Consider the following 18,289-nt stretch of genomic DNA (forward strand, 5'->3'; position numbering starts at 1 on the left):
TGGAGTCTTAACATGTTCAAGGTCCCAAGGCTGGTAAGTGGAGAACTGAGATTCCAAATGGCTCTGAGTCACTACTGTTAACACTAGGTCAAACTGCCTGTAATTTAGAAAGGAAAGCAGAGTGACCCAAAGGATCGAGTTCCAGGGGACACTGGCCAACTTGGAAGAAAACATAGATCTTGGAAGAGATTAAATAATGCCTTAAAGTGTGCTTATTGATTGTTCATTCATTCATTCATTCATTCATTCATCATTAAATACTTATGTAGGACCTACTAAATGCCAGGTATTAGACTAGACCCTGAGGTAATAAAAAGACAAGTCCCAAACCCTCCTCTTAGATGGTTGATATATACAAAGTTGATGTAAAACAAGGCAGCAGGTGCTCTGTGCTCTAAGAGAAAGATCGTTTGGACGGAGGTCAGGAGCATTCACTGGGAAGAGCTTCCTTCTTCTGAGGGCACTGATAACTAGAAAACTTCTTAAAGGACATGCCATTTTTTTCTGTGAGGTAAATAAACTTGATCCCGTATGAAAATGAAACTGTAATTTTTTTTAATTGGAAATGGAAAGGAGATTTTATTTTTTAAATGTTTTTATTTATTTTATTTTTGAAAAAGAGCAAGCAAGAGAGAGAGAGAGATTGTGAACAGGAGAGGGGCAGAGAGAGGAAGACAGAGAATCTCAAGCAGGCTCTGCACTGTCAGTGCAGAGCCCAATGGGGGGCTTGAACTCCTGAACCTTCAGATCATGACCTGAGCTGAAATCAAGAGTCAGATACTTAACCAACTAAGCCACCCTGGCGCCCAGAACTATAATTAAATTATGTTAATACATACCGTTACCTCTTTCTAAACAGAACTTAGAGGTCTTATTTGCTGCGTTTGCATACAGCTTGTCCTTGAGAATTTCCAAACCACAGTAGAGCAGTACGTCTACTTTATATAAAGAGCTCTGGTAGGAGTGGGTTCCAGAGTAGTGAATGGAGAGCACTCCACAAGGGAAAGGGTTTGAGAAGGCTGAGGTAATCCATTGTTATAGGAGAAACTTTCCGTGATGCCTCGGGTGATGACTGTGCAACGTTCCTAAAATCTGGTGAAGGCCTTTCTGTAGTACATAAATTCTTAACTATGGGCAAGCATATTAGTGCTTTAATTCATTTAAATTTTAACTCATTTCTTTCTCATAATAACTGTAAAAGGCAGGTACTGTTATCCTGGTTTTTATATAAACAAGGTCAGACAGGTAAGGAATGGAGCTGGGGTTCAACACAGGGAGTTTGATGCAAGTGTCCATCCTGTGCTGATTTCACTTTTTGGGTTCCATAGTAAGCCATAAAGTAATCAAAAGGCAGTCTTTCAGACACTAAGATGTTCTTAGAGTAGCTTGAGGCTGATATAAGATTCCCCCTTCCCCATGAAATATCTGGTCATTAACTGTCCTAAGAGGGACAGCATCTACTTGGCACATCACCCACATTTTTTTTCTCAGTGCTTATTGGGAACCTCCCATGGTGAGTGGAAAATTAATAGGAGAAGAAACACAAATTGTATAGTTTTGCTACTTGTTAGCCCAGGTTAAAAAGTTTGTTTGCTTAAGGAGGTGGTATCTGATGATGACTTTGACTTTATCAGGTTTCTCTCTTTTTTAAAAAAAATTTTTAATGTTACTTATTTTTGACCGAGAGAGACAGAGACAGAGCATGAGTGGGGGAGGGGCAGAGAGAGAGGGAGACACAGAATGCAAAGTAGGCTCCAGACTCTGAGCTGTCAGTACAGAGCCCAATGCGGGGCTCGAACCCACAAACCATGAGATCATGACCTGAGCCGAAGTCAGACACTCAACTGACTGAGCCACCCAGGCGCCCCAGATTTCTCTATTCTAAAAACAAGGATATTTTAGAATACTATCCAACTGTAATGGACTGAAAATTTTGAGTTTCATCATCTTTCTTTGAGAGAATAATAAAATTTTCTATCACATTGAGTTAACCATAACTTTGTAATAAGTATAAATTATCTAACTTCTACAGTTTTGTGTGATTGCACTGATCTTTTTTAAGGTTAGGGGGATTTAATTTAATAAATTTTGAAGAATAATGGCTTTTTCAAAGCTACTTCTAATTTTAGAGTCTGGGCCCTTAAGCAGGAGACAATAGGCTTCCACACACTCACATATATACACCAAGACAGATGTGGTCAGAACCTACCACAGTAGGATTCTGAACTCTTTATAACTCTCCTCACTTCCCTGACAGATTTGCTCTATCCTAGTATCATTTTCTTTTGAAATTATTACTATTGAGAAATACTCTTGAGGACTTTACAGTATTGCTTATTAAATATATGGATTTTATTTATTTATTTATTTGTTTATTTATTTATTTATTTATTTATTTATTTATTTACATTTTAAAAATTATTTTAGAGAGAATCTTAAGCAGGCTCCAGACTGGGTGTGGACACGGGTCTTGATCCTATGACCCTGGGATCATAACCTAAGCTGAAATCCAGAGTCGGGGACACTCAACCAACTGAGCCACGCTGGTGCCCCTATGTGTATATGGATTTTTAAAAACAAACTTAAGCAAACTTCTTTAGGGAAGAAATGAAATAGGGAGTGGATAAAGCGATTCTGAAAGTCTCAAGCAAAGTATTCAATAATTTAATCACAGAATTCCTAGACTCTAGGGTCGGAAGGGGTCTTAGTGCTCATCCAGTCAGGCTTATACTTAGCTTGTGAATTTTGTTTCTAAAATATCTCTGACAAGTGGTCATACAGCCCATCCAAGTAGTTCTGGACATTGGGAAGAGGGGAGAAACCAGAAGATCAATCATGTTGACAGATTTTGGATGTTTGTTACATAGAAGTTTGGATTTGATTTGTCCTGCTTGCTTGTTGCCTCTCCTGACCCTTGACATCCTCTTCCCTCCCCCACACAGCCTGGACATATCTCAGTCTTGTGTTGTGTTACAATCATCTTTTCGTGTGTCTGGCTTTCCTCTGGACTGTGAGGAAATTGGTGAAAGATAGGCTGTGTCCTACTCATCTTCTTTTGTCAACATTAATAGAAATAATTGTCATGGTGCCTGGCACATCATAGGGTGCCTAACTAATGCTGTTTGAATAAATGAAAAAAAAATGCATAGGAAACACGTTCCCATTTGAAGATAGCTTAGTGTGTGACTTAGCCTTGACTGTCTTAGATGAAGGAAATCCTGAGGATTGATGGGACCTTTCAGCTCTTCTGAGATAAACTGAGTTCCTTGTATCACGTGACAGTCTTTCCAGGTGAGGTTTGAAACTGAAGAGTTAGTCTGGTTCATCCCATGTGTAAGTTCAAACCACATTTTTTTGGTGTGTGGTGAAAACATAGTAAAATGTTAGCCAAGGGCTACCATGTTAGCCCTTTTGGAGTGTATAGTTCAGTGGCATTTGTACATTCACAATGCAGTGCAACCATCACCACTGTCTCATTCCAGAACATTTTCTTCACTCCAAAAAGAAATACCAGAACAATTAGCAGTCACTTTTATTCTCCCCTATCCCTAGGTCCTAGTGATGACTAATCTGCTTTCTGTCTCGGGATTTGCCTGCTCTGGACCTATTCGTATATTCATACGAATATAATCATACAACATGTGGTCTTTTGTGTCTGGCGTTTGCACTTCACATATGCTGTCAAAGTTCATCCGTGTTGTAGTATGTACCAGTGCTTTATTCTTTTTATGCTAAGTAATATTCCATTGTATGGATATGTCACATTTGCTTGTTTTGAATCACATTTTTATGGCTGGGTAATATTCCGTTGTATGTGTGTGTATCACACCGTCTTGAGCCATAAAAAAAGATGTGATCTTGACATTTCAACTACATGGATGGGTCTAGAGGGTATCATGCTAAGTTAAATAAGTCACATTGAGGGAGACAAATGCCATATGATTTCACTCATATGTGGAGTCTAAAAAACAAAATAGATGAATAAATAAACAAAAAGCACAATCAGACCTGTAAATACAGAGAACAAACTGGAGGTTGCTGGCAGAACAGGGAGAAGGTGGGGGTTTGGCAAAATGGGTGAAAAGGAGTGGGAGATACAGGCTTCCAGTTATGGGATGAATAAGTCATGGAGACGAAATGTACAATATAGGGAACACAGTCAACGGTATTGATACAGCATTGTCTGATGACAGATGGTAGGTACTCTTGGGATGAGCATAGCATAGCTATAGAGTTGTCAAGTCACTGTGTTGTGCACTAATGTAACATTGTGTGTCAGGTATAATTTAAAAATTTTTAATCGCATTTTTATAGAGAGATTTGTCATTATGATGGATCAAGTTTCTTATTTCTGCCCAAGCATCATGAATGGCAAGGAGTCTTAATTATTCTTACAAAATCCTAGTAGTTTTGTAATACTTAAATTTATAATCCAGGTCTGAGTATTTTGTAATGCACCCCCCCCCCCCCCGCCCCCATGCTTCTACTTTTCCCATTTTGGTTCTACTTACTGCTCATTAGAGAATGAGTCAGAAACAGAATGGTAGACTATGGTAGTTTTGCTGAAAATGAGAATTAGAACGCTAGCAGCTGTTGACTTAATAGGCATTTGGGACTTGACTGAATTATGAAACAGAGCTTAAGTTGTTTGATCTTGGTATCTTTTAGGACCTTCCAGACTTTGGTTAGAATTGGAAAATTTCTTCAGAGGTGTATTAAGAAAAAGTAACTTGTACCTTCTGCATTTAAATGAGAAACTAAGCCTTTGTAATACTTTGAAATTCTCTTTAAATACAGGCGCTGTTGCTGTACTTATAAACATGTAAAGCTTACATGTTTAATACGCTGAGTAAAGTTCAGAGATTAGAACCTTTTTTCCCTCATTCCCATAAATCTCATAAGAAATGAGATTATATATAAAAAGTTAAGACACTGTTAGTATTTTCATATGTGAAGGCAGAACTCCATATTTCTCGATGTCAAAAGGGGGAACAATTTTGGTTATTGTATTGAAAATGAATTGCTGTCATCCCTTTTTCTTTCTGTTTCTCTACACATTCACTAATTCCCAATAATATAAATTGGTTTATCAGGCCTTAAATTTGCTGACTATGTGTATGGTTTTGACAGGATTACAGTATCTTTATTACTGGGAAATGAATGGCTGGATAGTATTAACTCTATAACTTGAAAATGGCTGGGTTAGAATTTGTACTTGTTTCATTCTGACATAAAATCCATTGCTAGTTGGTGCCATGGCACTCGGTGTTGATTTATCTGTAAATAAATGTTGACAGGACCATTCTTTTTCTTTTTAATTTTTTTTTTTAACATTTATTTATTTTTGAGAGACAGAGAGAGACAGAGCATGAGCGGGGGAGGGGCAGAGAGAGAGAGAAGGAGAGACAGAATCTGAAGCAGGCTGCAGGCTGTGAGTAAGCTGTCAGCACAGAGCCTGATGCAGGGCTCGAACCCACAAACCGTAATATCATGACCTGAGCCGAAGTCGGATGCTCAACCGACTGAGCCACCCAGGCGCCCTTTGACAGGACCATTCTTGATCTAATTAAGGAATATTATTTCTATGACTTAGGTCTTTTCCTTTTTTCTTTTAGTTTTTATTTCCCTTTTTTCCTTTAGGGTATTAATCAGTATTTGAAGATAGAGAGAAACTTCAATAGATTTGTTACCAGGTATCCTGATCTTTATTGTAGCTTTAGCCCTTTCCAGTTAGAACAAGTGTATTGAACTGCTTTTAATGCTGTCTTCAATACTGGCTTTAGAAGATATTATTCCATCTCAAACACTTAACTATAACATGCCAAATTCTGTATGCATATTTTGGCAACTTTCTGTTTACTTCTGTGATCACAGGTCTTACCCTGAAACTGCAGGACTCAAGGAAAATTGATTGTGTGGAGGAAAATAGGCAAAAGTACTGGACTCTAATGTAAATACTGCAAACTGAATTTGTTCTATTGTCAATTAGACTTTTCTGGCAGAGTTCATTGCCTGAATTAAAAGCATTTAAAATTCCATGCCTCTGAAAGATAGTGGAACATTCAATCAAAGAAAATAATGTTGTTGTTGTTGTTTTCAGGAAAAATGCTCCCAAAACACATAATGATAATATGTTCTCCCCACTTTGGCTTCTGGGTTATTTCTCTCTTTCTCAAGATAGACCATGTAACGTTGAAACTAAAGTTCCTTGAAAAACATTTCCACTTAAAATCATAACCTGGCTGGATGAGACCAGAATATCCTTAGGGGGCTGGTACTGTGAACTTCAGGAGTTGTTTTTGTTAGAGTTTTCAAAGGAAACCAGACTTTACAGAATTCCCAAGGCTTTTCTACCCTGACCAGAATTTAGTTTCCTTAGAGAGTAATTTGGTCTAATCCACATATCAACCAGGAGCCCCTGGAGTTCAAGGAATGATTTAGTCGCACCTCTGCTAATTCAGTGACTTGTAGAAATACAGCGGGTGTATTTTTGCAGACTGCCAGAGCTTTAAAGTTCTCATGGCCCTGTCCACTTCCTGGTTTTGCAATTCTACATGTGGTCTGGGATACAGCTGATTCGCTCAGATGTGAAATGCAGCTAACGCCATTTTGAGTTCCACAGTGCATTCGTTCATGAGAATTACAGTGAGCATTACTAAAGCTTTTGTAGAGGAGATAGAGGAGGATTTACATCAAAGCAACTCACAACTTTAGCTGGCAGTGCAGACATCACAGTTCATAAAAATGCTTGTTGACCCATCCCTGTGGAGTTTCACTTACCTCCCAGCTTGTGCTTAGCTTCCCATCATCTTGCTCACAACTCATTGCCCTTCCTTTCTTCCTGATCTTTTCTTTTCCAGGAGCAAAATCATTCCTGCCTCTTACTCCTGTAGAGTAGGCTGCTGTCCTCTTCTTGGCCTCAAGGCCAACACTGAAGGTTAAGGTACAGTGGGAAAGTAGGGAGAAAAAAAGTGAAGGACAATGGGAGATATTCACTCTACCCCTAGCGTTGCCACTCTCTGGCCATATGACTTTGGGAAAATTTTTTACCTCTCAGCACCAGCTTCTTCACCTTTAAAATGGAAATAATTAGATAATTAGACAGAATCTCTTCTGATGGCAAATCTTTACCCAGTAGAAGGCTCATGGACTTGCCTATGTCTTTCCTTGGAAAACAATGATGATGGCTGTCCCTATTCTCACTGTTATTCATATTAACAACAGAAACACAAATGCAGTGTTTGAAGTCCATGCCTCAGTAATTACTCCTCTCCAGATTTCTCTTTTGTGCTGAAAAGGTGACATTGTATGCCCATTCACAGTTCTTTACCAGCTTCAGGTTAATGTACTAGTCTGGGGGAATCCAGGTGTTCTCCTTTTATAAAGCTTAACGCATCTTAAATCACTGCCTGAACACCAGTGCATTTTGTGTTTTTTGCTATTACAAATTCACTAACTTTAAGAGGGTGATTAAGCAGCAATCTTTACTGAGATCTATGACCGCAGTTGGCAGGTGGAAATGATTAATTCAGCACTCAGATCATGTGAGAATTGGCTTCTTGCTATGCCTACTTTTTAAATTAGCTCCCCTTGGTCACCTCAGTGATTCTCTTTATTATGTAGTTCAGTTCACCACAGTATTGACAAGCTGGCCATTCTGACATCTTATTATTATAGACATATCATGTCAAAATACTGGTTTATTAAACAGTTAAGTAGCAAAAACAGTTCCAAGCCCATTATAAAAAGTAGAAGTTGAAAGGAAATACATTTGTGTAGTACATGTAGTACTTGGTTATAATAGTAGTGTTAAATACACAACTATTGTCTAGAATTGTACTTTCTGATGATTTTCACACACTTCTTTGCCTAAATGAAGAGTGTTTAAAATTCTGTGCTCTAAGAGAGGGTAGAACGTTTGGTCAAAGTTTCTTCTCTTTGTTATTTATCCCTGAGAAGGAAAACCTGCTCCAAAGGCTTTTTCACATTTTATCTATTTGTATATTCATAACTGTTAAAGATAACAAAATAACAAACGTGTGTTGTTTGTTTGTTTGCCTAGTGTGGTCCCCAGACATGGCATAAGTGCTGCTCTGCCTTGTGCTGTACACACAGCAGAGGATGATGATCAGGGTCACAAAGCCTAGGCGTGACCTTGGAGATCCCCCCAACATATATTCCCAGCAGCCACGGCCATTTGTTTTGGTAGCATGAGTTGGAATCTGCTTTTCTCAACTGCGTTTTAAAGTTCAAGTCAAACATGATAGTGAAAGTTAACATTCTCTTTACTAGATTCACCCTCACCCCTTTTGGCGAGAAAACCATGACAGTATGACTCTGTAACCATTATTTGAAGCACATTTCATGAGTAACTTTTATTTATTCTTTCAGAAAAGTTGTTGACTGCTTGCTGGATGTTCAGCTCTGTGCTAGGCCCAAGCATGCAGAAATGAGTGTGACTCAGGTTCTGCCCTTGAAGAATGCCTTGAGGATTTCACAGGGTGTGTGTGTGTGTGTGTGTGTGTGTGTGTGTGTGTGTAAATGACAAATGTCTAAACAGATTATTGTAGTGCAACACGGAGGTAGTAACATGAGCATGGTCTGTGGGAGCACTGTTCCTCCAGCCTGTGTGCGGATAGGGAAGGATTTTACTGATTTTGAGCTGGACACACCTGTCTGACCAGGGGCTGGCAGGAAGATGCTGAAGGCCAGAATCCTAAAAGGCTATGGTGGGTTGATGACATACACTAAGATATTCAGATGGCAGATACTTAATACTAAAGGATGATGGAAAAGTGCCAGTCCAGTGTTAGACTTGCCATCAGCAGTGGCCTGCTGAGGGTTCCCACAGCGCTTCTATCCCGGAGCATGCCCACATCCACGGTCCCCCCTTTCCCTGCCTCTCTTCCCCATAGTGACTGAGCTGCGGGCTACTCTGGGAAGGAAGGGCCAGGGTCTCTGGAATCCCCTTGCAACTCTCCCAGGACCCCTTTAGAGGGCCATGACCTGTAGTTTCAGAAATATTCTTCTGTTTATATCAGCTCTTGTCCCTCAACCCCCAACCCAAATTTAGTTCCGAGTATTTTTCCAGGGCATTCAAAATATAGAGCAGAGAGGGCAGGCTTATTTCTGCATCAGATTTCAGACTTTTATTTTAGTTTTTTTTTTTCCCCCTGTTCTGTGGTCATAATAGATTATTTTCAGAAGCTCCCAGGGAATCCTGAATCCTGTCCTTGTTTTTAGGGGGAGGAATTAGTTTTGGAATTGAGTTGCTGTATCCCTCTCATCATGTTAAATGGTTTTAAGACAAAACCATTGGGAAAAAGAGCTCGCTATCATTTGCCGTAGCAATGTGAAATCTCTGACCCTAGTGCTGAGAGAATGGCCAGTTGACTTCCTGGGCGAGGGTAGAGACACGAAAGGGGTCAAGATTCTTTGAATTCAGCACCAACTGATTAATGTTTTTCTAGAAATTCAGAGAAATGTGAAAATAATATAATAAGGAAAAATGTTTAAAGGTCCAAAGCCACCCCTCCAAGAATATTTTAAGGGAATCTTTTTTTTTAACTTGTTTTATTTTTTATTTTTTAAAATTTACATCCAAATTAGTCAGCATATAGTGCAACAATGATTTCAGGAGTAGATTCCTTAGTGCCCCTTACCCAATTAGCCCATCCCCCCCCCACAACCCCTCCAGTAACCCTTAGTTTGTTCTCCATATTTATGAGTCTCTTCTGTTTTGTCCCCCTCCCTGTTTTTATTTTTGTTTCCCTTCCTTAAGGGAATCTTTTTATACCAATTCCCAAATGGCAGAAGATAAGCGACGGCAAATAAAATGTCAGCTGTAGGGGATCCTTAGACCAGAACATATTTTCAAACACCGCAGCAGCAACTAACTACTATTTCCCATTCACAGCAATTGGTTGCACATTTTGGATGCATCTCGGGTCAGATTTGAGCTCCTAAAAGTCCTATTGCCCAAATAGAAGTGAAATTTGAGTTCAGCTGTGGTACCTCAGCATCCTGAAATAGATTTGTGTCTCATTGTACGTCTGTGTAAATTATGGGTGCTATGAGACCCAGATTCAGGATGTTTTCAGTTACTACCAACACTGTTGCTAAGTGGATGTCTCCTTACCTCTGAAGAGGGGATAGATGATGGCTATATACAGACCAAGGTGTGATTTTATGGGTCTTGGTTATAGACACACTGCTAGAGTTCTTTTCTTATCTATCTACTTGTAAACTGATTATTGGATCTTTCATTTCAGAGCATTTGGTCTGTTTTTAGAGAACAGGAGTCTCTCTGGTAGTGGTTTGGATGACTTCATTGTTTCATAGGTCCATAGGGACTGTTACAAGAATCAGAAATGTTGAAAAGGAACCTCACTGACACTTTAGCAAAATCAGACAGCTGTTAGACTCTCATATCAGTTGTTTTGCTGGCTTTCCTTATGTTTGTTTTAAAAACACCATGAGTGGGGGGGAGGGTGTCTAACAGGAAAATTTTGAAGTCACTATGATAGAACTACCTTGCATCTCTACTGTGAACCCTTAGAAATTCAAAACAATTTTCATATGGCATCTTTCCATAAAGAGAGTAGAGATTTTTTTCTTTCCTGTAAGTACATAATTCATTTCCATGAAGTGATTTACAAAGTTTGAGACAATATATAGTTTTTGCTTATAAGAGATCATTTTGGGGGGTACCTGTGTAGCTCAGTCGGTTAAGTGTCCAACTCCTGGTTTCAGCTTAGGTCATGATCTTACAGTTTTGTGAGTTCGAGCCTCATGTCAGACTCTGCACTGGCAGCTCAGAGCCTGCTTGGGATCCTCTCTCCCTCTCTCTGCCCCTCCCCCACTCACACTGTCTCTGTCTCTCTCAAAAGAAATAAACTTAAAAAAAAAAAAGAAGATAATTTTTGGAAAACTGAGAGATCTTCACCCTAATAAGGTCCAGAGAAAATTGTCATTGTTTTCTGGTCATAACGTGGACAAGGACAGTTTTCCTAAGTGAGAGATACGAAGTTTGTCTTTCCACTTGGGGGCTTTATGCTCCTTGGAGTTGGCCTTGATTTTGGTCAAAATTGTATTCAGATTCCCCAGGAAAGTACTCAGAAAAGATTTACTTTGCATTTCTTTATAAAATAGGAGAAATACATTAATTACATCTGGTAGTTAAAGTGCACAGATAACCTCAGTAGACCTAGTATAAACAGATGCCATAGAACAGATTAGCGTTCTCTTAGCTCAGAACCAGTGAGCTTTTATTCATTTAGGGGAGATCAGCAATGTATGAGGGACAATGTCTACATATGGGATGTGACAGATTAGACTTACTTGCATTTTCTCACACCGTGAGGAAGACTGAAATGCAGCACTGTTGAGACAAACGTGGTTAGAGCAAAAACTCTTGGACAAGGCTTTATGGACCACTTTGTGGTCAAAGTATGGTTTTAAGAGGTCACTGAATCCCCAGAAACTGCATGTACAAGTGTTTTATTTCTGAATTGTCATCTAGTAAGTTCGTTCTCTGAGAGAATGACATGTTAAAACCACAGGTATAATCTCTAGTTTAATTACATGGAGTCATTTTGTTTCTGTTCCTGCCTTTAGAATGTTCCTACTCTTCTACGGTGGACTCCTTAACCTGACTTAATGGGTACTTAACCTGGAATTCATGGGCCCTGTAGTGACTGTGTTTTCTCTGACATTGCTTGCAAAATGTGCACATATGTGTTTTTCTGTGTGTGGTGCATCTTGCATTAAGTTCTCAAATGCTTTATTACTGCCGAAGATGAACACAGAAGCCACCTATTTACAGACTAGTCGTTGTTCCCTCATTTGGGACGCATCCCCTTTAGTCCCATTTGCCTTCACAGCCACATGGCCCCTAGGTTTAGTTTATTTCTTATGAAGACCATGGACTAAGTGGTGACTCTTACTTTCATGTAGACTTAACATAGGATTGAGAATCAACCCTTAGAACTACTGTTTGGATTGCCAAGCTGGAAATCATTGGATACCCACTTGTATCATTTCTCCACAGCTGTTTCTTTGCTGTCATCTGCCTCAGCTCTGGTCGTGAGACCATGATCATGGGGCAGTAATTTACCCAAGAAAACCTTTAGCAGAATGTTCTTATCCTTGTAACTGTAGTCTATCCTAAGTTACAATGGGTTCTAAAGAGGATTTTGGTTTTTCCTTGGCTTTTTTTTTTTTTTTTTTTTTTCCAGCCTGAGAGAAAGTAGGCACCTTAGCCAGGAATTCTTTCAGAGATATTCCGGGTATGTTCTCCCCACCATTCGGAGAGCTTTTATACCTTCATTCTTTTGTTGGTTGTTTTTGGTTGTCCTCTGTATTCCCTTCAGCAAGATTTATTCCAGTAGAAGAAGGTTGTTGAGGGATTAGGTGAGTGGGTGCTTGGGGGACTCTTTGTTCATGCCAAATGATCTTTTAAAAAACGTATTGAGTATTTTTCTTTTAATTTCCCAATCATAGTGTGAATTCTTCTTTGCCAGATGGTTTTTGGGGCTTTGCCTGGGTCCTGTGTGCCAGAGTCGGGGATTCATCTTGGCCAGACGCTGCCACATATTGAAGAGGGAGCCGTTTCCAGGAAAGCTCAGAGCTGTGGCTCCTAGAAATCTTTCCTTGATTGTGTGAGCCAGGCCTCGACACTTTTGACCATCTGGAAGATTTTGGACCCCAGCACCAATATCTGTCTCATACACATTTTTCTTTTCATTTCCTAAGTTTTTTTTTTTAATTCTTGTTCATTTGAGATATATATTTATTTCAATTTTATCTACACACTTCAAGAGTGGTATGCCAGAGGGCTGCAAAGAAAATTAACAGAAAAAGAGTTGACATCCCTCTGTGGATACCCATGGCTATTCTTCGTGCCATGATGGTGCTCAATAAACAGTTTGGAAGGAATAAATCTGGAAACTTTTTACTGACACATACTGTTCATGACAGAGTGTTTCTTAGCAATTTTTCAGGTACTCTTGTACAAGTAATGACTTCATCTCTCCTTTCTTCATTTTCCAGAGTATATGCTTTCTGTAGTGTGCGTCTCTCTGTTAATACTGCAGTTTGAATCTTTGCCCCAAGCCTGTCTTGTTTACAGTGGCCATTGATCTGTTTATTTCTAGATGCGGACAGCTATGTGAAATGCTGTGAGGTAGAGTTTGTACAACCAAGAAATGTGTTATTATGCTGTAGCTGTACTCAACATCACTTTTCATTAGTGCTCTGCTTTTAGTAGTTTGCATATGCCAACTGTAAAGATGATCCTAGCTGTGTTGCAGAAACAGGTCATGATAGTATTGCTTGTGTTCTGAAATTTTTCTATAAATTAGCTAGCTACGTCCCTTTGAACCTATTAATAATATATTCAGTTTTTTCACCTTTTAGGTAACATAAATTTATAAATTTGCTGTAGTAAATCAATCCTTTAAATAACTGTCTACCCTCTGTTTCAGCACAGTATTATAGTAAGACATATCTTTGCCTACTGAGTGTTTGCAGTCTGTTTCAGAGATTAAGACACACGCTCAACAGTTAATGAATAGAGATGGTATTATACACTAGAGTGTAAATTATTAATAGAATAAAGTACTTCCATGGCATTGGAAGTTAGAGAATTAAATATCCAGTTGGTACTCACCGAGTGCCTACCCTGTGCTAAGCTAAGGCATGGGTACTGAAAGTAAAGTTCGAAGTTGTATTATCAGTGACCCGAGAGGCTGTTGTGATAAGCGACATTGGTGTCAAAGGCAGTCCCTACAATAAAAGGCAGAGATATGTTGAGATCAAAGTGAGCCAGCAGCCATTGGAAGACGTAAAATAGTCCAGCTTTGAGTGCTCTATCCCTAATGGCCGTATAGACTCAGATCATAGATCTAGGCCATTTAATGCTCATAAGGATTATGGCTGAGATGTTCCGTTATTCCCAGTGTATTACTCAGTCTCTGTCTTGCCAGCTAAAGTCATTTTTCGTGCTTTCCCTCTCATCACTTTCTGGTGCTCTTGGGTGAGTTCAGCTTGTTAAAATATGTGCTTCTTGGGTCTTGCTTCACCCCTCTGTACAGAAAGCCAGTATGAGACATGCTTCTATGAAAGCATCTGTTCAGTATTTCTTTATTCACCCTTTTGCTTCTCTGTGTTCATGTTGACCTATCTTGGCTGGTATGCTCCGGGAGGATGTTGAACCCACTGTTTCCAGCTGTCCTCATAGGTGCTTTTTGATGATGTTAATGATGATAGTGATAACCTATAATAGTCCTTGATCCACTATCAAAAGTGGTCACAGCTTTCTTATCCAGGCTCATGGTTTTCTTCGCTGTTTTGTTTTTGTTTTTGTTTTGGGCCAGGTCTGCATACAGTCAGTTTTTATTCTGTGTGTTCTCTATACTTCATTTTTTTTTTTGGAAAGCCCCCTTAGGCTAATAGCTGGGTTGATGAAAACTCCCCTTGGCAGCCCCTTTCCTGCAGCTTTCAGCACTTTTTTTTGGCAGAACTCACTTCACTTTTTAGAGGTTGGCGCTCACCTGGAAGAGAAGAAAGTCCTTTCTCTGGTGATCCACAGGGATGATCCCATGGCATTCTGTAATCCCAGTTTTTAGCTTAATCATTTGACTTGAAAGATAAGGCAGTGTTGAGGGAGGGTAACTTTTGCTCTGTCTTTGCTAACTTTGGGGGGGGGGGAAGTGTTCTGATTATTTGTGTTCCCCTATTACTGGGAGCTGAATCATGTTTTCGTTGAGATTAGTGTGGGTTGCCATTTTTGTAGTAAAAATTGGTCAAATACTGGCAGCAGCATCTAGTTCAACCTAATATATCTTATCCATAGAATCTAAACTACCTTATAGCTTCTTTTAATGGTGAGCCGTGGAAAAGTATTCCAGATGCTGTGCTATGTGATTTTAATGGAAAGTCAGTGTTAAGATTTCTCTTTCTGTTGCTTCCTAGGTCACTCTGCACCTAAATCCCATCTCCTCGGTCCACATTCACCACAAGCCTATCGTGTTTGTGCTCAACTCCCCACAGCCCCTGGTCTGGCATCTGAAGACAGAGAGGCTGGCAGTTGGGGTCTCCAGATTTTTCTTGGTAAGTGTTTGAAACCTTCCCAAAGTGTCCTTAGCATAAGGATATAATGACCCTAAAACTTTGCAAGGGTTTTTAAAAGGCTTATTTCATTGAAATAATACCAGAGTCCACAGTGTATTAAATTGGAAGAATGCTCTTAGTGGTATTTGGGCAGTGTAGGTAAGCAGTCACGGAAAACAAACACCGCACGTGTGTGTCTGACTGTGGATGGAGGATCTGGTCTAGTTTCCACGTTAGAGCAGGACCTGTAGTCATACTCTGTGTGGCCTGGGCTTTGGTCTCCACTCTGAGACTCCTCTGGTGGCATCAGGAGCAATGTAAACATTGTAAACAGCCACTAGGTGTGTGGTCTCTGACCGCAAAATAAATACACACAAACCCATTCTATTTGTATATAACACAGGCCTACTTTCTGATATGAGGATCTGTTTGTTGAGAGAGTGACACAGCCAGTTCCAAAATGAAAACATTTGTATTTTATAAAAAAGCTGGAACCCAGCTCTTGTGGAAAGATCCAAATATTACCTACTATTTGTAAATCATGTCCTTTTGAGTTTGCCAGAACATTCAAGTTTGCTGGTTGTGGAGAAATTGATGGGTTGTTTGGATGGAATTTTTGGGGTATGATATCATGTCTGATGATGCGCAACACTGCCCTTCGCAGTGATAACTCACATTGTCTACTGCTAGGGCTCCATGCTGATGTCCTTAATTGCAGAGCCTTAGGCTTTTAAGCCTCATCGCCCCAAAGCATCCAAAACAAAAAGAGGCCTCAGTTAATAGTCTTTTTCTTGTATAATGAGCATATCTGTACTTACATTTGAAGAATACACTTAAAAACTCAAAGGTACCTGTTGAATAAAGTGGGAATCCATAATCAGTACAGTTAATATGTAGATAAATAAATGAGTAAAGAGGGATAAGGGACAGCTCTTCATTATAGTCAGATGCCAATCAGTGATATAGAAGGATAATGGAGTTAGAAATTCCTGGTTTTGCAATCATCATAGTAAAAGTTTATTGGGCAGGAGTCATCAGTAGAAGCTAAATGTAGCAGAAGTGGAGGGAGTTTGAGGAACTGTATATTTTATTTAAATTACCCAAATTACTTACTAATACCAAAAGAAGAAACAATAACTATATATAGTGGAGATACCCAACGGTACCTTAACCAAATCTTCAAAATCAACATCACCAGTATGGTGCACATGGACATTGTGTGCCTTTAAATGTGATAACCTGCATCATTTATGTTATATTCTAGCCAAACATGCACATAACCTGGATCTGGTCATGATGAAGCATCAGGCAAAACCAAATTGAGTGACATTCTGTCAAACCCAGATAGGACTTATACAAGAAGCTCTTACCCCAAACTGGCTCCTTCATACTCATAATCATTGTCAATCTCTTGTAACTAAAGGTACTTGTGATAGTAAGTAATAGCCATGATCATAAAGTCTTATGTGCATTTAGCCCTTAGAGTGCTGAGCTATATTGTGCAATACTGTAAACAGTAGCTATAGGTGAGCTATTTAAATTTAAAATAACTAGGGGCGCCTGGGTGGCTCAGGTGGTTAAGCATCTGCGCTGACAGTGCAGAGCCTGCCTGAGATTCTCTCTGCCCTGCCCCACTTGTTCTTGTTCTTGTTCTCTCTCTCTCTCTCTCTCTCTCTCTCTCTCCCTCTCAAAATAAATAAACTTGAAAACTTTTTTAAAACTTAAAAAAACTTAAATTAACTAAAATTACAAATACAGTTCCTGAGGCATACCAACCACATTTCAGGTGCTTAGTAGCTACATGAGGCTACCACACTGGGCAGGTTATGGACAGGTTATGAGTAAATGCTTTGCCCACCCGGCTTTGAATCCAAATAGTAACTCAAGGCAAATTATTTTATTTCTTTAAGCCTGATTTTCCTCACTTGTAATAAAGGAAAATTAATAGTCCCAGCATCATGGGGTTATTATCTTGATTAAAAGAGATTACATGTAGCATGTTTAATACAGTGCCTGACCCCGTTCATAGATATTACCTGTTGTTGTTGTGGCTATTTATTAATAGTCATAGTAAAGAACACTTGGAAAAGATGTTGAATTTCTATTTTTATTTGTTTATTTAGAGAGAGAGAGAGAGAAAAAGAGCATACACAGCAGGATAGGGGAAGAGGGAGAGGGAGAGAGAGAATCCCAAGCAGGCTCCACGCCCAGCACTGAGTCTGATGCTGCACTTGATCTCAACCATGAGATCATGACTTGAGCTGAAATCAGGGGTCAGATGCTTAACTGACTGAGCCCCTCGTTTTATATATAATATGTATATATATTATAAAATATAATTTATATTTCTAATTATAAATGTCTAGCTTGGCTTATCCAAGATTAAAAGGAGTTCCTATTTCTCTGGGCTATAGGTCCAGATGAAAAGTGAGGGCTACATATATCATAGTTGTACTGGTCACTTTCTGGATTCTTCATGAACCTACCACTCAGTGGGTTATAATGGAAAGTATCTTACTCCTAGTTATTATTTATTTGCTTTAATTTTAAGATCTATAAGAACTGCGTCTTGGCCATCAGTTTAAAATGCACTAACAGTTAAAAAAGGAGACAGTTTTAGTTAAACAACTTAACATCATCCCTCTTTGGAGTTGATCCCATGTAAGGAGATTGCAGATCAAGTGATGAACCTAAAATTACCAACACAGGGGAGACAGCATTGGGAGAAGCCAAGGATTTACATTCCGGGACACTTGAACTCTACTTTATTATCCAGCAGGCTTTCTTTAGGTAAAATGGTTTTCTCCCATCTGTACATGTCTTCAAGGCCTGGAAAAGCTAGTAGAACATGTGTTGCTCATTCATTTTCTCAGGTCCGTGGAGGAGGTATACAAGCTCTCTCACAAGCCAGGTAGCTCTCCCTGACAGTGTGTGAGGTGAAGAGGGTAGAGGCAAGCTCTTCCCTTACTCTGTGTTGCTGGAAAGGAATTTCAGGGTCTGTGCATCCACTGGACAGCCGTTGCAGTAGAGGGGTCTGCTGCTGGATGACAGACACACCAAGGATGAGGTCTGTTGATCCATGTATAATAGCTAAGAGTTCAAATTTAGAAACAAGACCGTTACATTATTTTACAAACACATGAGAAGGCCTGTGGGACTTTCAGACACTGGTACTTAG

At 39.5% G+C, this 18,289-nt stretch overlaps 1 protein-coding gene across 3 annotated transcripts in view; it reads left to right on the plus strand.

Annotated features, from left to right (window-relative positions):
• The window catches only part of TGFBR3 (transforming growth factor beta receptor 3), a 207,702-nt gene that overhangs the window by 115,409 nt on the left and 74,004 nt on the right, over window positions 1-18,289 (plus strand). For all 3 annotated transcript variants that reach the window (XM_053892606.1, XM_053892601.1, XM_053892608.1), the window contains one exon: window positions 14,974-15,111. In XM_053892606.1, the coding sequence (XP_053748581.1) occupies window positions 14,974-15,111 (138 nt within the window). The remainder of the gene's footprint in view (window positions 1-14,973; window positions 15,112-18,289) is intronic.

Source organism: Panthera pardus, unplaced genomic scaffold (assembly GCF_024362965.1).
Source record: "Panthera pardus isolate Hobbes unplaced genomic scaffold, ASM2436296v1 HiC_scaffold_11, whole genome shotgun sequence".
NCBI classification, from domain to species: Eukaryota; Metazoa; Chordata; class Mammalia; order Carnivora; family Felidae; genus Panthera; species Panthera pardus.